We start from the raw sequence: 21,977 nt of genomic DNA, 5'->3' as shown, positions 1-21,977 counted from the left end.
TCCACTCGTCTACAGACAGTTCGGTCCAAACCAGAGAAACGTTTAATCTCTAATCACCAATCAGGACAGACAGACCTGCAGAGATTTTAGAAGTCTTTATTTCTAATGATCACAGTTTAACATTTGTCTCCAAACACACAAGCATAGCGGTTTCCTGACAGTAGATCTCTGAAGTAAACAGAGCAACACTCCTGGGGACAATTGCCCTGTTGAGTTGCTGAGAAAGAGAAGAAATCACCCAAATGAGATCATTAGAGACTATGATCAATTCAGGTTTAATGAGCTGGATTGACTCCTGCAGAGGACAAGAGGAAGTCTTTGGTCTGCCTGTAAACTTCCAATTACATCCTGAACTGAAACTAATCCAACCTCAGTTTTTGGTTTAAAGGTACGGTTTAGCATTTTTGGAGATAGTTATTATAATAAGATAATAGTTTATTCTCTCTCTCTTTCTTCCAGAGAGTGAAGTGTTTATATATATCACTATCATATCTCTGTATGAAAATAGCTGGAGTCAGGACACAGTTAGCCCAGCTTGGCATAAAGACGGGAAGGAGCAGTTTAACAGTATTTCCCAAAATGTTATTCTGATAAACTAGATTAAACCTGTCCTGGAGCAGTCTCTGTAGTAGACATCTGACTCTGGCATCCTGAGCTGTTAACCTGAGGAGATATTCTTCCCAAAATTAAGGAACATTTATGTCAATTTACAGCTTATTATTCAATCATAACAAGATTAAGGCGGATTACTGCAGCTGTCGCCCTGACGTGTCACCCCAGACTGGAGACAGGAGAAAAATGTTTTACTGGATTATTAAGGCTTTTCTGTGATCACACTAAACTGGGTGTCTTTGCCAATCATTTGAAAAATAATTCTAAGTATATAAGAAAGAAGATTTGTGGGATCCAAATGGCTGAATTTCAGATTTAAGATCCATAAATTGCTGACTGTCCCAGGAGGAGAGGCCTGATGGTTGATAGACAAATAACTTGGCATGTCAACATGTAAATTGAAAATATTAAGGACCAAAAACTGAACCCTGAGGAACCAAATAACACAAATACTTTTGAAGAGGGTGATATGTCAGATATAGAGTGCTGCAGTATTTGTTTTGACAATAAAGTTAGCATCACCTTATTTCCCTGTACAAAAAGACATGTGATTTTTCCATTGGATTTTGGCTAATAGCATAAAATAAGCTTTTTGGCAAACAAAAGCTATGCAACACATTTTGTTAAGCAAGTTAATCTTCACAGATAAAACCACTTTTATGATTTTAGAAGCGTAAATGCAATTACCAGGAGTAAAGAGCTAACTTTGGGGCTTTAAATGAATTACAGCACGGTCGCATGATTTCAATTTCACCACCAGTAAGCTGATGTTAATGTTTAATGTCCCTGACAATCTCTGTAGTCTCATTTACCCACTTGTTAGCTACTGCCTTTTATAAGAAACGTAAAAGCAACAAAATTCCTAAGTCGGGTATTAACTTGCATCTTTTATGTCATAGTACAAAACAGGAATACCTCTTAAACTTGTGTTTACCATAGACATTATTTCAGGCATCTAAACAAAAAAACATTCACAAAAACCCATAGACTTCAAGATGAGGGAACCAGAGTGCAAACATGCATTTCAGGGTTTCACTCACATTTATCCTGCAGCACTCTACTGTGTTGATGTACAGCTTGTTCTGCTGCCCTTAGTGGGCAAATGAAATAGTGGGAATAATCACAACAGTAGGATTATTCTTTAATCGATTAAACTAAAAGTCAGATTTTACATTAGTGTTTTGATGCTGTTGTAGCATGCGTAATTTTTGGGCAACAGTGTGGCAGGTTCATGTTACAGCTGACATTGTTAGAGTAACATAGCTGCTGTTAGCTTCCTTGTAAATTCATTTAACACTAAAACACAGAATTCTCTGTTTTTCCCTTATTTTGGCTTTAATAAGTTTTTTCCTAATGGCAACTACAAATCCCTCCAGACATAAACCCAACTTTCTAACTTTGTGTAACGTCAGGACCTTCAGTCCCAGCACGGGTTAAATTCTTATTTTCCTATGATCCCCAATGCTTCTTGTTTGTTAGCTAGCAAGCTAATGTTAGCTTTGTTAATGTTAAAGCTGTAATATAGCTCATATCTTGTGTCTTTAAATATCATGTTCAAACAAAACATTTAGTGTGAAAATCCAAGTTTTATTCATGTAATATCTCGAAGAACTATCAATTAATTTCAGTTTTTAGTGACATTTTTTGGTTCAGTTTTTGCTGATGTAATTTATTTTTTTTAGAAAGAAGAGTTCTCACCTTTACGATCTGTTGAATTGAATGTGTTCTGTAAATCCATAAATTAAACAGCAAATAAAGTTCATTTTTAACCGCAAAAACAATCATTACCAAGTCCACTTAGTTTATTTTTGTGGTACTAGCAGTAGGAATTAATTAACACAGTTTAATAAACTCTTAGCTAGCTTGTAAAGCTACTTTTAGCACAACTTGCCACAGTTGTTGATTATCCCTCTTGAACGTTTGTTATGTTTAAAATGGAGGAAGGAATCTTAGTTGCGTTGAATTATTGGATACAAACCTACTCTGCTCTGCTATTGGATCTCTCAAATTAATCATGATGTCTAGCATGTTAGCAGTTAGCTCGAGCCTCTTGAAAGTTAATAGAGCTAAACATTTTCTGAGTTTTTTTTGTCTTTTTTCAAACGTATTCTGTTCACTTTTTTAGATAAGTGCGGCCGTATTTAAGTGTAGTTTATTATTTTCCTATTAAGGGCAACTGGAGGTCCTGATGTGGGAAAGATCAGATACTGATTGTGGGCTGTTAGCAGTAAATGTAAATTAGCAGTGGTTGTGAGCAGTAGCCTGCTAACACCTGGAACATCTGATCTAATCTCGACCTCCATCTGACTCAACCTCCCTTAATCGCACACTCCTTCCATCCATCTCTCCAGCCCTCTGTCAGTCCTCTGGCAGTGTCGCATCGTAGTCCATGATGCTCAGTTCGTGCCGTCTCTGTCGCACAGCGAGAGTCAGGTCTGCAGGGGGTGCTTGAGGTCCAGGGGAAGGCAGGCTGTGAGCTGAAGCCCTGCTCGGGGGTTCTGTCTGAGGACTCCCTGCAAGGACAGCAACCTCTTCTGCCTCCAGACCCATAGGAGGGCTCTCTGGCTGGGCCTCCTCATCCTCCTTTTCCTCCTCCTTCTCCTCTTCCTCTTCCTCCCCCTCCTGTTGCTCATCCTCCTCTTGGCTGCGATTGGCCGGTCTGAACAGCTGCCGTGCATGCTGCTCCAGGAAGGAGCCAACGGCCAGAGGAGATTCAATAGGGGAGTGGGAAAGGGGGGAAGAGGAGCAAGAGGGTAAGTGCAGTGGGGAAGTGGAGAGGGTTGCCACACCTCCGTTTAGTATACTAACACAAGAAGAAGTGGAGGGGTGGGGCTTTTGGCTGCCCTGAGGAGCTGGTTGGGTGATGTTGCCGCCGTTTGGCCTGAGGGCGAGAAAAAACCTGTCTCTTTACAATTGCAGACCTTTCTAAGCTGTCTTGTTTAGATAAAGTTTTAGAAAAGGTTGTAGCAGATCAACTTCTAACTTTTATTCATGCAAACAGCATCTTTGAAAAACACTGGTTTAAGAATAAAACCAAGTACTGTAACTTGTCTTTTTTAGGCCTAAATGCGTTATTGCAGTCAGCCATAAATCTATTCTTGTTCTTCTGGATCTACGTGCAGCATTTAATACCACTGACCATCATATCCTCCTGGACCGTCTTGAAACATGGGTGGGTGTCAGTGGCATTGCCAACAATGGTTTAGCTCCGACTTAACAGACAAAGAGTGTTTCTTTTGCACCAGAACTATCAATGGCTCACTGCTTCAATGCTAGCTCTCACTCACTCCCAACTACACATTCACTCAATTACTATACTATACACACTGATATACATATACATTTATACTACAGCCCTTCCAACCTTAAGAGTATTTATATTTGTACCACTGTCTACATTACAAATTATTATCAAATACCAGATATATAGCATATCCACTATATTCATATCATACCTCTAGCTGTCATTCTGTATATAATATTTACTGGGAACACAACTTGCACTTACTGCACTTTTGTTGAAAGCTCAATTCTGATTGGTTATTCACAGCATTCTAAGGTCTCTTACCGCACCGCTGGAACAAAGCGTAGATGCAACTGGTGGAACATAGGAATCAGACTAGTTTACCTGATGTCCTGAGGCCAGCTGTGTGTGTGTGTGCCGCTCTGTGTGTCCAGGTGGATCTGGCTGTACAGGTGAAGAGTCTCTGTCTGAAGCGTCTGGATGACTCTCCTCAGAGCGACACAGCGATTCTCACAGGCCGACAGCTCGGCTCTGACACACAAACAAAATAACCGGTCAGTGAGTTAAGCTGCAGACTAGTATTCTGGTTTTGAGTTTTAAAACGTCTATGTGGAGCATTACAAACCTGGTGAAATATCTCCCTGTGTAGGATCATAACAGTCCTCAGGTGTCAGGTTGTGTGCCTTTATCCCTGAACACCTAAGACACTCATTTCTATATGAACTGAAACCTGATCAGATGTTTACAGGCCACGGTGTCATGGTTTTTATCAAAGTACCCCAAATAGCTTATTCAGGTTTCTCAAAACCCAGATATGACGTTTACATGCTCTCATAACCAGGAATTATTCAAACACACTCAGTAAAACACCAACAAGCTTGTTTATTCTAAGTCGTTATCTGAAGTTTTCTAAGTAAAACAGTGAGTTAGTGACATCTGAAACTCTTTAAATCCAGTGCTCACATGACACCTGGTTTTCTTGAGGCTCAGTTAAGGTTTGGTTATTCTGTGACACCATCTTGTCGCCATGTATAACCAGAAAGCACACTCTGACCTGCTCTGGGCCTTTGTGTCCTCCAGAAGTTTCTTCTGATCCAGAATCAGCTGCTCTTTTGTGGCCAGCTGGTTCTCCAGCTCTGCTATCCTGTAATTGGCTGCTTCCAGCTTCTGTCTCTGCTGGACGTCACTGTCCTTTAGCCGCTGGTGCTCTTTACCCACACTGCACTGCAGCATGAATGCCTCCTAAACACACACACACAAACACACACTTACTTCTCAACAAAGTAGAGCTGCTTCAACAATTTATCTATGCATGTATGTATTTATGTGTGTGTGTGTGTATGTATGTGTGTGTGTTTCCTCACAGTGCGGTGGTGTGTCTCTCCTCCATCCAGCTGGTAACTCAGAGCTCTGTTAGTTTCTCTCAGCAGGATGAGCTGCTGGTTCAACAGGAAGAACTGCTGCTGCAGCTGCTCACTGCTGCACAGCTACACAGACACACACACACACACAGCAGATGTTTCTGTCGTTATCGGGGTTTATTATCACCCATCTGCTTCCTTTTTTATCTACGTTTTCCCTTCATATGATTTAGAAACCCATTTCTTTAAATACTTTTTTATATATTGTGTCAACAAAGTACATTAATGATCAATAATCAGCCAACAGAAGCTCTTCTCACCTTGAGTGAAAGCTGAGTCAGCTGGTGTTCTGCATTGTAAGCCTTGTTATTGGCTTTCTGAAGCTCCACCTCCAGATCCCTCAAACTGCTCTTGCACTCCTGAAGCTCGCTCTGCAACAGCCAATCACAACACAGGGGGTTCTAAAACAGCCAATCACAATACAAGGCTTCAAATGCTCTTTTCAGACCTTGTTTTAATTGATAGTAAATGCTTTTAACTATATTGTAATCTGGTTTTATTTATATACTTTATTGTGCTTTTTTCTTCTTCTAATTTTTTGGCTCCTCAATTATGTTATTTTGATGTGTGTACTCATCGTTTTTATCATAGATGACATCAATGGATTCAAGGGCCCCATCATAAAGTCCGGACTCACAGACTCACGGACTTTGGTGCGAGATCTTGCAAAAACATGGTCAAATTTCAAAGGGTAAACATTTATATAGCGTTTTTCCAATGCTGGTAACAGCTCGACTCGCCTTGTCTCTTCTCGACCCCTTTCTGTGAGTCTGCATGGATGCAGAATACACCAACGGGAATTACCCAATGCGTTGTGACGGTAACCACGAAGACCATAGGGAAATCAGGAAATAACAAAAGGTAAACAAGGGCAGGACATGAAAAAATTTGAAATCAGCCAGCCGTCTCCTGTGCCTTGGCCGTGTGGAAAGTGACAATTTGAAAATAAAAATACCCAAACCGGCAAGTGTCAGCAATATCTTTGTTTTTAAACATTGCCAAGGTAACATGATCTTGTAGTGCTGTCCCAATCCCATTTATACCTATCTGAGCCTATGTAGCCTCACACACTCATTCACTTAGCACCTAAGATCAATTAAGTCTATGGGCCCTATCTTGCACCCGGTGCAGCGCGGTGCAACGCCCGACGTAAGTGTCTTTGTTATTTTAAGACCGAAAGTTGTTCATTTCCCGTCCTGCGCCAACAATGTTTAAATAGCAAATGTACCTCTGATTTATTGACCAATAAAAACTTGGTCTAAAGTCAATGTGCAGCATTTCATAAAATTTTAACAGCGCATCAGTGAAATGTGCCTATGCTTGTTACCCGCACACATGCAAAAGATTAGAAATAATTATATTATGGTGTAAATTCGGCATCTTAATAGCAATGCGCTAAGGTAAAAACGCGCCTGGCTTTTAAAGGGAAGGGGAAATGACGCTGGTTTTTTGCATGTTACGCCCAAAACACAAATATGATTAATGAAGACACCAAGTACAGCCCAGTTGAACCAATGCGTCCGGCGCACCTGCGCTTCACACCGTGCCCTTAAAAATAGGGCCTTATGAGTCTTTTGTCCCAAGGGCTCACTTTGGGATTGGGCCACTAAGTCTGTGGTAGATTTGATTAATAAAACAACAGAGGCATCTATCCCAAAACTACAGTTAAAATCATTCCACAACCAGAAACAAGAGATTACAATAACAACCCAGGGTGCCATAAACACACGTACTGCAGCCTACAGTGGCTTTCATAGTTTACACACCCATGCTAAAGTTGATTAAAATGAGGAATAAAAAAAATGTTTTGGAAATTGATCTTAATGTCTAAATTTAAAAAAATTAGGAAAATCCAACCTTTAAGGATTTTGTAATTGTAATATAGTAACAGCCTTTTCTAGAAAGTACCGGATACACCAGACCAGCACTGAGCTCAGTGAGAGCTTCTACCCTCAGCCCACTAAGATCCTAGAAATACAGTATGTAAGTGAATATGATGTTTGTGTTAGTGTGTACTTGTACCTTCAACCTCTGCTTGTCTCTCTGCTCATCTTGTTGTTGCAGAAGCAGCTGTTGGATGTGTGTGTGCAGCTGGTTGGTGTGTGTGTGTGTGTCCTGCTGCAGTTGTGTGTATCGCCTCTGTTCTTCCTGCAGACTAGACTTCAGCGAGCGAATCTCTTCATCCTGAACGCTCAGCTGACCCTTCTGCAACACACACACACACACACACACACACACACACACACACACACAGAGAGAGATGGAATGAAAAGTAAAGAATAGAAGGAGTGAAAGGTAAAGGGAGGAGAACAGAGATAAGAAAACAAAGGAGAAAACAAGGAAGGACAGAAAATAAGAAATAATATGAAAGAGAAGAAAAAAAATGGAGGAGACTGTGTGTTTATGTGGGTGTTTACATGTGTGTGTTACCATGGCAACGCTGTGCTCCTCCAATGAGGTGGCGTTAATAACTCGTCGCAGCAGACGGCGGTTTCTGATGGCGTGCTGCTGCCGTTTGAATCGCTCATACTGCAGCTGACTGTGGACCAGTAACAGCTGACTTCTCAGAGACTTAAGCTCCTCCCCCTGGGCAGGGCCTATCACACACACACGCACACAGTTTTGCACTGACAAAAAATTAAACATGATGATAAACAAGCCTGTCAGATTAGTCTGGTTAAACTGGTTAGTGCTGGTTTACTAGTTAGGAAGAGCTCACTTCCTATAACCTGCTGATTAAACAGTTCAGTCCGATAAAGACATGGTCTAAACATCTAATTAAACAAACTCAACATGCAGATATGAATTTGGAGAACACCGGAGAACATACTGCATACACAGTAAATCTGTCAACTCTAACAATGAACAGGTGACTTCAGAGCTAAATAGGTTTTAATGGCCAAGATTAAGATTGGTCACCTAAAACTAAAAGGTTATTGTTTGCACCCTATTGTGTACAACAACTCTGAATAGGTTTATTGAATATGTTGATAATAACATACAACATAATCCTGAGATTCCAGATTTCTTTGTAAAAACAAACAAACCGAAGCTAGTTTCAATCATTGATAAATAAATGATTCGAAGCGTCCAAAATCATTTTCATCAATAAGCCAATCAATATTGGTGAATCATGTTAATGAGTCCGAGTGTCATCACTGTTAGTTTCTGGTACCTTTGGTTTTCATGCTCTGCTGTTTACCTCCAACATGACTCCGATCCACCGAGTTATTTGTTGCTGACAACCTGACACACAGACAGACAGACAGACAGACACAGACACAGACACAGATTGTTCATCCTTCATGTTGAACTAGACATCTGACTGACGATTATTTAAGGAAGATTGTACAGAAGCAGAGTAGGTCAGGTAATGTATAGAGAACTCAATGTTGACTTTATCCAGGTACCAAAATGATTGAGGTAAACAGAATTTTACCACTAATGGGGCAGAAAAGTTTGTCCTTGTGTCATGTTGTTATCTACATCCTAAAAGGGTTTATCGGGGTCATTTGGACTCAGGTGTACCTGTGGTTAGTGTCTATCTGAATGATCTCTATGGTAACTGTCTCACCTCCTGCTGAGGTGTTCGTGGGCATCTTGTCCGTGGACGATCAGCTGATCCAAAACCTTTAAAGGAGAGACGGAGGTCTGCTCTTCTTCTCTGTCCTCCCCCTGTCCTTGTGCTCCTCCTCTCTTTCCCTCTTGCCCCCCCGCTGCTCTCTCCAGCACCTCCTACATTACAACAGCACCAAGACAGATTCATTGATAAAAAGAAAAGATTGATCACCTAAAATGTCTTTAATCTACTGTGAATTTTATTTTGTTTGATAGTTTACTGAAATGTAATCTGTCAACTATTTCATTTATCTTTCTTTTTTCAGAGATAATGATATCCTTGGAAAGTTGCATTGAATGAGCTCAATATGTGTTTATGTCTGTGTGCTCACATTTCACTGAGTTGTGAAAAAAAAGGAATCTCCATAATTCACTGCGTCTCTGCTGACAAACTACAATAACTAACTTCCTGTTGTTTTTACAAGACCTGTACATGGTGGCCCAGAGAGCTCAACGCATTGTAATTACAGAAAACACAACCAAATAAAGATAACACTGCAAGTAGCACCACACAACAACAGAGACCGTTTCTAATGAACACTAAAAAATGATGCACTAGGCTGGACACATTTGTAGTTGTCATGGCTTTTGACCTTTGAAGTTATGGAGTCAGCTTAACGTCAGTAGTGCTGGTTTAAAATGTAGTGTTGCTTTCTCGGTTCATTTTAACATTGTGATGATTACATATGAGTGCAGGTATCTGCTGTTAACCTAGCGTTAGCCATTAGCTTATTATTAGCCTCACTATTAAAATAAGAATGATGTTGACAGGTTTTCAATGTAGTGAGTCCCAGGGATGATCAATTGAGTTTTCCCCGAAAAAAAAGTTGTTTTTATAGATTTTGTTGTTAAACTTATGTCTGATGTTAGATGGCCACCATGTACAGCATTGATCAGTGGCCACGTGAGGTTATATACCAATACCAATAAGTGTGTAGTAGAGCCTGACCGATAAAGGATTTTTTTAAGGTCGATATTGATGCAAATATTTGGTGATTTAAAAATCCAATATTCTGATATATTGGCTGAATTTTATTAAAAATATATATCCAGAAACGTGTAACAGAACATAAACAGAATTCCCTAACATAAGCTATTTGTAGTTATTTATGAGTCCTTACTAAAATAACATGATAATGCAGGTTAAAACTAAACTTGTTTGTTTCACAACAGAACATCACATATATTAACATTCTCATAAATAAAATGTATAAAGATACAAACTTAAGATATGAAACTTAAAGTCCTTTGAACAAAAACTTTACCATCAGGGACGTTGTAGCGTGTCCTCTGGTGAACTAATGCCAACACTCATAACATGGTTGAAGAGTGTTTTGTCCATTTTTATTTTATTTTTTAAATATTCATTTATGGAACATTATAAATGACAATACCAATAGTTTGGAAAATGCCTAATATCGGCTGATAATATCTGCCTGCCATGACATCTGTTGCAGTGAGGGCATTTAGTCTCTCCTGAATGAATGAGACAATGACCACGGGATCGCATCAGGTCATCGAAAATATGTGAGGTTTATTTAGTTAATTTCTATGACTTTAACACGATTAGTGTTCCCAATGTAGCATTGTCTAGCTACTTCTGCTTCCGCACTGTGCTAACTTGAGTGGGGATTTAATGATTTAATCATGCGGCTCTACTAGACTTTTCAAAAGTCATCGGGCCTTAAGGATCAAAATGGTATAGTGAAATGAGTCATTTCACAAGGGTTGTGTTGCTCAAAAAAAGGATCCATTAATTTGCAAATTTGCAAAGGTAAGTCTATGGGGGAAAGTATTTTTTGGGCCAGAGGGCATCACGTGACAGACACGGACATTGTAATACCACTGTTTGGCCACTGTGTTTAATTTGATTCAAAACCCGGCGCACCTGCTGTGGCCCTGGTGTATGTTGTCAGATTACGTGAATAGCACTGCATCTCATGTTGCTTAAGCTAACCTCAATGCTCGCTCCTCGTGGGAGAAATAAGAACTTTGAGACAGACTTCACCGAGTAGGGACAGACCAACTTGTCTGTTTTCTGTATCTCAGGGCCACCATACCTGTCCCTTTTAACTTACAGTGTCTCTGTCTCACCTGGTCTGGTTCACGTTACCTGTGTCATCCTCCCGATAAACAGCGTGGCGGCTCGGGGAAGAGTGAGCTCAAACAGGGGTTCATACGAAAGGGCGGGGCTCTGACCAGAGAAGCCAAACAGGGTGGAGCCTCCCTCTTCTGATCTATGTGTGGTGGTGGTGGCGGGGTGAGTGGGGGTAAAGCAGAGTGAGATGGAGCCTGGAGAAGAGGGGATGGCTGAACCTGACGACGTCTCATCACGACCGGGGGTGGAGGTGAGGAGGACGGGCTGAGAGGAGGAGTAGGAGGAGGAGGAGGAGGAGGAAGGCTGCTGAGATCTGGTGTCTGCAGAGAAACAGAAAGGAATATAAACAAAATACATTTTCTTCAGTCTTAAACTGTAGTTTGAAAGAAATGGACTTAACTAGTGTCCAGCTGATGATGAGAACCATGAGATGAGGCTAAAAGCCCCAGAAACAGCTGTGAGGGTACCTTTAATATTACTGTTTGTATTTTTTATTTGCCTCATTTCAGTGAAAGGTTTTAATCCTGGTTCAACCATGTAAAACACTTTGTAACTTTACCAATGTATGAATAAAGTTTGTTGTTGTTGATGTTGTTGTTATTATGGGACAGTTAGTGGTGGCTCAGTATGGATTAACACATAAGGCTACTTATCATATAACATCTCATCATATGGTGGCTGTGGCTCAGTGGTAGCCTGCCAATTTGAAGGTTGGTGGTTCAATCCCTGGACCTGCAGTTCCATGTCAAAGTGTCCTTGGGCAAGACAATGAACCCTGGTTGCCCCCATCGGCATCAAAGTGTAAATGTGTGTGAGTGTTTATCCGATGAGCAGGTGGCTCCTTGTACGGCAGCCTTGGCCACAATGTATGAATGTGTGTGAATGGTTCCTGTTTTATGTAAAAGCGCTTTGAGTAGTTGTTAACACTAGAAAAGTGCTATATAAATACAGCACATATGCACTATAATATAAATTTTCCTGAGTAACATGTTCACTTTCTCTGCCCACAGTTTGTAATTGTTAATTTGTGCAAATGACAAGTAACTTCTTGAATGGTTTCAGTTAAGACCAGTGGAAAGTAAATGTTTATTTTTGGTTGGACCATAGGACTAGCCGCACAACCTTTAAACTCTGATCAGAATATGTGTGTGTGTGTGTGTCTGTGTGTGTGGTAACTGATGTGCCACCACCTTCATGAAACCGAGTACATTCAGCCAGGATAGCTGGAAAATATTGTGAAATAGCCCACTGCAAAGTTGATAAATCCGTTGATGAACTCACCTTCACAGATGTTATTGATGACATCGCTGTGGCCTCTTCCCTCCTTCTCTGTGATTGGCTGAATGGATGACCCCTGTAGATCTGTGACGAGCTTTACCTGGGAGGAATATAAGCCCCCCCAGTGAGAAGAAAAGAGCTTCAAGTCTAGCTGCAGTCCTAATGGTGCCTTCACTTTTAGGCGTTTTTTTCCCTGAATTTGGTGGCGTGATAACATACAAAGTCAATGTGAATTTGTGGCAGTGCAAATGATGCAAATTTCGTTCATTTTTTTATGAATCTGGGGCTTCTACAACAAGTACAAAGCAATAGTGGTTATTTTGGCCATATTGATGACAGGTTGAAACATTGTTGGTGCCTATAGCTCTACACCGGTGGGTAATGCTGCTAACATAATTATACACAAATGATCGCAATATGATTTTATTTTCAAGATTTCCTTTGAAGGGTGATTTATTCAGGTAAAAAGTGAACCAACATCGTTAGATGGAAAACCCAGAGTTATTAATGAAATTACCTCACTACGTAGTACAGGTCTCAGATCTCACCTGGTTTTTCTCAGGAATTGGACCATTTTGGTTCTCTTTAGTCAAAAGTGTCACTGGGATGATGACTGATGAGGGACATTTTACACCTGGAGTTTACCAACAGACAAACAGACGGGCTTCAGTTATTTTTACACACTATCACCTGTTTCCTCTGTCTCACAGTGTCCCACCTGCGTCATGTGTCTCACGGAGTTTCACCTGTCTCCTCTTTCTCACAGTTTCTACCTGTTTCCTCTGTCTCACAGTGTCCCACCTGTCTCTTCTGTCTCACAGTGTTTCACCTTTACAGTGTCTCACCTGTCCCACAGTGTCTCATCTGTATAACAGTATCTCACAGCGTCTCACCTTTACAGTGACTGTGTCTCATTTGTCTCACCTGTCCCACAGTGTCTCATCCGTAACACATTGCGTCACAGCATCTCCCAGCTTCTCACCTGTCTCATCTGTCTCTCAGTGTCTCACCTGAGATGGAAGCAGCCCTGATCAGTGGGTGGACGGAGCCTGTAGCAGCAGTTTCAGGAGGGGGTGTCGACAAACCACACTGTGAGGAGGGACTCCATGTGACATCATCAGCCTGAACACAAAGTATGTGGTGAGAAGAGGGAGGGACGCAAGAAGGAAGGAAGGAGAGGATTACAATACCTGTATGTAAGGTGACCAGACGTCAGGCTAGCAGCAATCTACATACAAGTTAGTGACCTTAGTTTATAACTAACAGCACAACTGTAAAGACCAACACTTTGGTCTCATCCTCCTTTCAGCGGGACGATGACTCGTATAATAAAACAGCAGCCGAGCTGATTTTTTATTTGTATTTTCAGGTATACATGACAGTTGAATTCCTGAATAAAAATAATAAAATAAAAAAATCATAATTTTTATTTTATATCATTGTAAATTGTCCCAAATTTTACACATTCTCATTGTCACCCTACCTGTATGTAGGAGTTGTTGAGTGTCAGCTGAGGAAGAGTGGAAGGTCCAGACAGCAGCAGAGGACAAACTGTACTTCCTGTCAATTAGCACATCCATTAAGGTAAAACTTTGAAATTCATAAGTGTATCACGAGGATGCAAAATGTGTGTGTGTGTGTGTGTGTGTGTGTGTGTGTGTGTATTACCTGAGCTGCTGACAGTCTCTGTGTTGTAAGGACTGGAGGTGAGGTTCAGGGGGGAGGGGGAGGGGGAGAGGGAGGGAGGAGGGTCTCTGAGGGAGGAGTAAATGTCCTCCTCACAGGAAGACTCCAGAGGATCCAGAGACACTCTGGAGCACTCGATCACAATGTCATGGACTTCATAACACTTCCACCTGAAACACAAAGGAAGTCAGCTGAAAAAGGTGATGTCAGGTATTTTGTGTGTGTGTGTTGTGTGTGTGTATATGTATTTTATTTTTAAAATTCATGTTTTTCCTGTTGTCACTTTTGTTATTGTTATCAGTACTCACCTGGATGGATCCAGTTCATAGTCCTGGGTCCCCGTGACCAACTCTGGGTGAACCCTGACATGTTCCAACATCGGCTGATAGACAGACAAACAGACATTTATCTCCTTCACTTTGACAGACACTTCCTCTCCTTTTAGTGACTATGCTTATATGCACGCATTTATTATACATGTATACAATACATTCAAAATATGCATCTCAACTGGTTTTTTTAGCGCACTTGGCATCTTTCCTGTCAGCTCTGTGTGTTTCCCAACAAACCAACTAGGCAACAGCTGTTGGTTGCCATCCCACCCTCCTATTTTGTTAACTGCATTTAAACAAGAATAAGTCAGCGTGTAAAAGATGCGTGATATGTGAGGCAGCCGTCATGCGTAGTTAAAAGCAAATATCTCCGTCTTAAGTAGAATATTAATTTTTATGAGCGAAGCAAACAGTTGAGTAGGAATATTGTCTTTGTATGGGATAAGGTCAAAACCCGTGCTACTTAGGGAATGTCTTGTGGTTATTTAAAAATCCGATATATATTTAAAGAAGAAATCCAGAAACGCGTTACAAAACAAACCGATTTCCCTAACATTAGTTTGTAGTTATTTATGAGTTCTCACTAAAATAATGATAATGTTTTATTGTCTCAACAGAACAGAGTAACATCCAAATATATTAAAAATCTGATAAATAAAATGTGTAAAAATACAAACTTAAAATATGAAACTTAAAGTCCTTTGAACAAAAACAACACGGATGTTGTAGAGCGCCCTCTGGTGGACAAACTATACAACGCTAACGCTCAGAACATTGTTGACAGTCCGTTTTTATTTTTATAAATATTCATTTATCAGAATCATTTTTCATTATAAATTATTCCGATGAATAAATATATTATATATATATATATATATTTCTTTTTTTTAATTTATTTTTTCTTCTTTTAAATTGGCCATCATAAATGCCGATACTGATAGATCGGGAAATGCCTATGATATCAGCCGATAATATCAGCCCGTTGATATATCGCTCAGGCTCTACTTTCAACAGTTTTACTTCAACGTCACTCAGCACTTCCATTTAAACTGATAATTCAAAGCAGATTGTTTGGTTTAGATTTGATTTGGTCTGAGGGATCAATTTGTGGTATTACTAAAGTTCTTTTATTCAACAATAAGCTAAAGACCTGGAAGGTAGACTCCTGAAGTCAACTACGACTACCAGGGTGCATTTCACTGACAAACAGCCGGTGTTTGTGTAATACTGACAATATAGATTACACTTCTGGTGAAAAAAATTAAAATAAACATTTAGCAGTTTGAATTTATTCACATTTTGGATTCTTTCCATAACAACAGCCGCTGTGGCTCGAGGGTATTGTAGTATTTAGAGACTGTAGGAAAGACAAAGTGTAAAAAAATAACCAGATCATAAACCTGTACGATAATGAAACGATCCAGGAGAGTTTTTGTGTCTGGAGTAGGGCTAAACGATCTTGTGTTTTAGCATCAACATCGCAGGACGTTGCGATGTCGACGCTAATCTTTTTTTGCTGCTTGATAGAACAGTAAACTTTCACCGTTCTCCTTTTACAGGATTACCGTCCGACCCTTCCCCTTAAAGACAGGTAGCCATGTGGGCAACGTTTGTATGTGCCGTTAGTCCAAAAGGGTTTGTTATCAAAGAGCATAGTTTTGATGGATAGTCAGTGAAGGTACAGTAGTCAGTGTTTTATGTTCACTGCAAATACAAACTAAATCACTTGATTAATGCAACATAATCACAGCGTCTCCCGGCCATTTTCCCCCACAGAAAGCTGCTCCCAGCCAGGCTAAAGCTAATATAGTTAGCCTAAAGAAACAAGGGGGTCCGTCCAAACTCACGGCACGTTTTGAAGCAGCAACGCTGGAAACGTAACACTAATCTACTACAGAAGTCTGTGTCTAACGTCATTTACACTGATTTAATTGTTCATGTATACACAGTTGGTTGCTAGTGCGCGTGACATGCAGGTCTGATCCATTTATCAAACAAACAAGCTATTCGACCACAACCTGAAATTTAGAAGAGAAGCAACATGCAGTCACTGTCATTCACGTTAGCCTGGATTGATTATTATATGAATACAATGGTGTCGTGCTAGTCAACCAGCGTATTTCTACCTAATATCCCTCTCTAAAATCACTTCAGAAGAGTAAGGTTAGTCACAGCGCTTACTTGCTTTGGTGTTTGTCAAGCAGTAAAGTTGAACAAAGAAGGGGTCACATTAGAAAAGATCCTTTTTCATTTTTATCTTCTATTTAGATGCACTCCCCTGAAAAATCACCGCAGTAGTCAAAATCAAATCGAAATCCTAATAGAGTTATTTAAGTCATCTTTTAAAAATAATTTTTTTTCTGTTTTCATATCGCAATATATATCACAGGGAAAAAAATATCGCAATGTCCGTTTTTTTCCCATATCGTGCAGGTCTAGTCCGGAGGGTCTCTGGTTTTTGTTTCTGCTTTCTGTTATCTGAGAAACGGAGCAGCTGCTGTTTGCTGCAGCTGTTGTTGTGTGTCTGCAAGGCAGCAGCACATTGCTCTAATGCTGCAGACTTTTCTGTCAACAGTGATGCTGCTAATCAGTGTGTCAATGATTAATAAGTAATTTTTTTACATTCAAATTATATATAAAAACAACACAATGTTCATGTTGACTTTATATTATTAGAGTTTGTTTCTCTGATGATATTACCGGGTCTTTCTTTGATTTAAGTTTCACAACTACAGTTCTAAACTATGGAAGATGTAAACAAGAAGAATTATGTTCCCAGTTTTTTTTTTTTTTACATAAAGTTATATGCTCACTGCTGTCTCTGGTGGTCTGTACTGACCTTGACAACTTCCTGGAAAGTGTCCAGGTTCTCCTTCATGCTGTAGTGCAGCCTCAGGTAGGAGATGAAGTTACAGGGGAACATCCCATACAGACGGTGGAACAGAGAGTACACACCTGCATGGAGGTGGACCAGGTGGACCACAGGTACATGACCTGCAGGGGACAACAACCAGCCAATTAGAAACAACCCAACGACCAATCAGAGGACATTGTGTGTGTGTGTGTGTGTGTGTTTCATACCAGGGTTCTTGTAGCTCCAGGAGGCAAGGCGTCCGAACACGTCGAAAAAGTCATAGATGTGTTGTTTCCCAGCCTGAGGGATCATGGGTAATAGGGTGATGAGGACCAGGACTCCGGTGATCAAGACCACCACGTCGGTCTCTGTCTGAGGACGCCAGCAGACTGTTTAATGCCTTGCTCAAAGGCAGAGCTGAACACAGGTTTGATATACTGTACGTAGGTTCATAGAATTAAAACTTCTCTGTGTGTCTGAAGGAATGTGACAGAATGCACGATGCCATATAACAATACTGAGACATCATAACCTCATACACAACATGAAAAAATACTCCACTAAAAGTACTAGTATACAATAGGGTTGTTGTAATTAATCCTTGCATTGATGCATCACAATGTGGACCTAGATGAATCTGCTTTGATTCAGTGGCAGACCATAATCAATTATTGCCTACTGATATTACCCGTTTATTTTCCGGTTGCTTATTCTTTTGTTTTTGCCTCTTCTCTGTCGTCTCCTGTGTTAAAACTCCTCTATATTCAGGAAGAGTCAGTTTTAAGAGCAGATATATTAAAAAGGGGATTTCATAATACGACAGCTTCAATTTGTTGATGAAAACCACATGTTGCATTGCATAACAGAATTGAGGTGATGCATCGTGATATTGAATCGGATCAAATCATTGACAGGATAATCGTAATCGAATCATAAGACCAGTGAAGATTCCCACTCAAGTACACACTGTAAAAAAATACTCTTGCTGTGTCTCAATTTGCACACTTCTTTACTTATACTTGCTATTTTGAGTGTATCGTGCGTTCACATTAACGATGATTCAGCTAAATGCAGTGCACTAAGAGTACCTGGATCTAAAGGTTGAGTGTGGAATGCGGGACACTACTCGCCCTCAACGATTGCCATCTTTGCTACGTAGCTGAAGCTTTTACAGCAAAAGTCTGGCATTGCTGGAATGTTCCTTCAGTAAGAGTATGTAAGTATAATTATGAAAATGTGGTTAAAGTATTAAAAGTATAGAAATGTCCACAAAGATGATAGACAGAACCACCAAAGTAAGTTGGAAATAATCATGCTTGCGGCTTTGTATTGGCTGAATTTCATTTCTTTATCTTACCCCTACCCCTACCCCTTACCCTCGTTTTTGCTCGTTCATGCAGGACCTAGTGCTGTCCCAATACCTATTCTGACCGAGGGGTATCAGTATTACAGTATCTAGTATATGTATGAGTATTAGTACCTTGAGGCAGCGTAGTAGGGAGAGCAGCAGAGCCGAGCGGCTGATGTGATGAACCCAGGGAGGCTGTTTCCTGATCAGGTCACCCAGCAGGGTCAGACCAGCTAACCTGGATCCAGGTCTGTTCAGAGCCTCATTCAGTTTCTCCAGCAGGGGCTGGACGGACATCACAACATATGTCATATAAGTTACGTGTAATCATCAGTAACACTGATAAATACCAGAAATATAAAGTAATGAGAGTCCGTGTCATCACCTTGTGATGAGGCTCTCTGATGGAGGAGAGCAGGAGCACCACCTGAGAGGAGGACGAGTCCAGGTAATACTCCACCAAAGAGGAGACAACAGCACCTCCTCTGTCTGAAAGGAGAAACTACACATCAGACTGACAGGAGCCAGGAGGTCAGTCCAAGTTTCAGGCACAGACCGAATTGCTTCTAAAGTGTTGAGTATTGTAAAATGCCTCATCATTCAATACCCAATTTCAATACCCGGATCCGGATCAGATCAGTGAGCCAATAAGCATACAGCATGCTTCTACCAAGATCTAATGATGCTGGTGATTGGCTGTTACACGGTGTAGAGACACGCAGGAACAACTCTACGTTACACAGAGAGACTGGGCTCACATAGTAGGAGCTGAAAAATAAAAAGATATGTGCTGTAATGTGTAAAGTTGTAATTTATTTTGGTTTTATAAAATTGGTATTGAAAAAAGTATCGTTTAGGAACCGGTATTGAAGCCACGGTATTGGTACCGGTATTGACCATTTTTGAACAACACCCAGCCCCAGGCCCCCAAGGTGGTTTGTGGTCTGTCTGCAGACTGTTAGGGCTCAGACATATTTTTGCCATTTGCAAACAGCTAAAGACTTGTTCTGGTGTCCAGTCTCTCAGGCAGTCCCATTTATACTACAATTATACGCGGTCTTGCGTTTCATGCAAGTTCATTTATTGATTCACACACCATTACAGTTGGCAGCGGTAATGCAAAGTCATGTTGTTTTCACAACCACCATAATATATCAAGAAAAAAAATTAGAAGAAGATTGTGCATTAAGAACGAAATGGCTTAGAGCTCCTGTTTGTTGTTTTTGGCTGAACAACAAGAAAAAAGCACAAAAAGATATTATGTGTAACAGCTTAACTGGAATAAGATCCAAGACTGGGATGAGATAAGAAGCATTGATGAGAAGAAGCATCAAAGTCAGCGCACTTGCTAAGCGTACACTCCGCTCGGTCACACATTTTGGGCTGCACCCAGACATTCAAATAGGGGGCCACATGGAAACTCGCAGACAATGGCCCAACAGCACGGGGATTAAAATTGACCCTTAAGAATACAAAAAGTATGATTTGGTCTTAGGAGAGTCTACTTCGGAAAGATACTTCACCGATTCAATTACCAACAATTCATTGCAATGTAGATGTAACGCTTTAATTGTTTTAATTATTTTAATCACTGACAGAAAAATAACCAAACATATAAATATATAATAAATACTGGTGTCATGTAGAGACAGAAAATAATACTGTAAAATGTGTACAAGAAAAAGACTAAACTATTAATGAATATATAATGTATGTAAAATGTAACTGTATTAAAGAAACAGTTGGAAACAGGGAGACGTACCGGTACTCAGCTGCTGATTGACTGTTGCTCTAACTTGCTCCGCCTCCTGCAGCTCTGAACTGTCCAATGAGAGCAGGAGCTCACTGATACTTACCTGCTGACTGGACATCATGAACACCTGGGGAGGGAGAGTGGGAGAGAGTGAGAGAGAGAGAGAAACAAAGTTATTTATATTTCTCCAACAACACACATGTCTACTTACCTTAAAGAGAGAAAAATAAACGACTGCAGTCTTCCATTTAATGACGGATTGTTTGTCTATTTTCCAAAGATATATAACATTTACTCTCAGAGGGGATTTTCATCAAAATATAAGGCAATACTGTACGTGATGGCAACTTGACACTGCACCAGAAAGAAATGTTAGGTTCCCCTGACTCATATAATGTATAGCACTTAGTGAATGTAAGAATATGTTCGGAATAACAAAAACATAAGGTGTTTGTTTGTCTATGTAGCCTTGGCTTTAGAGGGCTGAGTATAATCTTTGATTTCCTGACACAGGTGTTGATCACTTGGGTTGAAATACTCTACCAGTGTACAGTGTACAAGTGTACTCTAGGGACAGTTATAGTACTGTCTCTCTGTGTGTGTGTGTATGTGTGTGTGTGTGTGTGTGTGTATTATGTAATCTCTCTCTCTCACTCTCTCTCTCTCTCTGTGTGACGTCGAAGCTGTTATGTAATAAGCTTAATGTGATGTCACACTTGCAGACATCTGTAGTTCAGATTGAAGTTTAGTTGGCATTTTCATCACATCCTGTCGTGATACAGACTTTATATTAGCTCATGGTTAACAGCAGGATGCTAAGCTAACAAGCAAACAGCTGAGCTGTCAGTCTGCTATGTGTTAAGGAGTTTAGCATTTTCACCAGTGGAGCTGACGGCGTTATTTTTCCGCATGCAGCTGTTCCGTGACTTCCGGTGCCCAGAGACAAACAGAGTCCGTTTGTAAAAGTAAAAAACAAACGCTAGAAAATAAAGTTTAACTCGGTTACCTTTAGACCTGTTGATCCGAGCAGGGCGCCGCCATGTTGAGCAACACGAAACCACGCCCATCCTTTGACTGTCAATCAACGTCAGGAGGCGTTCACAGTGGGAGCAGAATATGTGAAAAACGAGCTCCAACAGTAAAAGTGTTTGCTCAAAACTGCCAAGAAGTTGTTGTTTTTTTATCGTTCGTGAAGAAGTAAAACAAAATGCAGCAAAGTATCATATGTGTTGTAGCATTACTGTCTGGTGAATAAGTACTACATAGTGCTTGATATGTATTAATTCATGAGAAATTTTGTTTCTGGAAATGAAATTCCCCTTCCAGGCAGGCTACAGCCCCCACCCCTAGACTGGAAACATGACATCTTCAGCTGTTGGCACCATAGGCTGTAGCCTACATATATACCGATAAAAGGACTGTTTAGTACTGTGTATATATAGTAACATTCACTGTCACTGTAAGAGAGACACATTTTACAGTTCTCCAGTAGAAAATCTTTGTGCCAAAATAAAATGGAATAATAACATATTTTATGTATCTGAAGCAGCTTCCTGTACAGATAAATCCTGTGTGCCAATCAAAGGGACATTGAGTATCAGGAATGGTTAACTTATGCACAGTAGTTGAATTATTTCATAATAATAGGGCTATAGTAGGCTAATAGTGTGTACATGTATGTAGGGCTGGGCGATATAGATAAAATCAGATATCACAACATTCTTGATCAAATA

General features: G+C 40.4%; 1 protein-coding gene across 3 annotated transcripts; it reads right to left on the bottom strand.

Annotated features, from left to right (window-relative positions):
* Window positions 1-1,958: 1,958 nt before the first annotated feature.
* On the bottom strand, window positions 1,959-21,375 carry tsc1a (TSC complex subunit 1a). Of its 3 annotated transcripts, none has more exons than XM_034871992.1 (23): window positions 21,251-21,375; window positions 20,254-20,371; window positions 18,877-18,980; window positions 18,624-18,776; window positions 17,371-17,515; window positions 17,129-17,283; window positions 14,266-14,339; window positions 13,940-14,127; window positions 13,755-13,831; window positions 13,282-13,393; window positions 12,820-12,905; window positions 12,275-12,371; window positions 11,009-11,313; window positions 8,852-9,012; window positions 8,453-8,523; window positions 7,708-7,874; window positions 7,300-7,482; window positions 5,538-5,648; window positions 5,221-5,343; window positions 4,911-5,098; window positions 4,241-4,387; window positions 2,873-3,493; window positions 1,959-2,842 (listed from the first exon to the last, which is right to left on the bottom strand). In XM_034871992.1, exons 2-22 carry the CDS (start codon window positions 20,363-20,365, stop codon window positions 2,971-2,973), a joined length of 3,282 nt encoding a protein of 1,093 aa, XP_034727883.1. In that variant the 5' UTR covers window positions 20,366-20,371; window positions 21,251-21,375; the 3' UTR covers window positions 1,959-2,842; window positions 2,873-2,970. The 3 variants fall into 3 exon arrangements, with proteins under 3 accessions (XP_034727883.1, XP_034727884.1, XP_034727885.1); XM_034871993.1 differs by having other exon boundaries at window positions 1,959-2,830; window positions 2,875-3,493; XM_034871994.1 differs by having other exon boundaries at window positions 8,480-8,523.
* Between the last annotated feature and the right edge of the window lie 602 nt (window positions 21,376-21,977).

Source organism: Etheostoma cragini, chromosome 5 (assembly GCF_013103735.1).
Source record: "Etheostoma cragini isolate CJK2018 chromosome 5, CSU_Ecrag_1.0, whole genome shotgun sequence".
Classification (NCBI taxonomy): Eukaryota; Metazoa; Chordata; class Actinopteri; order Perciformes; family Percidae; genus Etheostoma; species Etheostoma cragini.
The sequence above is the reverse complement of the archived record's forward strand: the minus strand, read 5'-3'. Positions and strand labels throughout refer to the sequence as shown.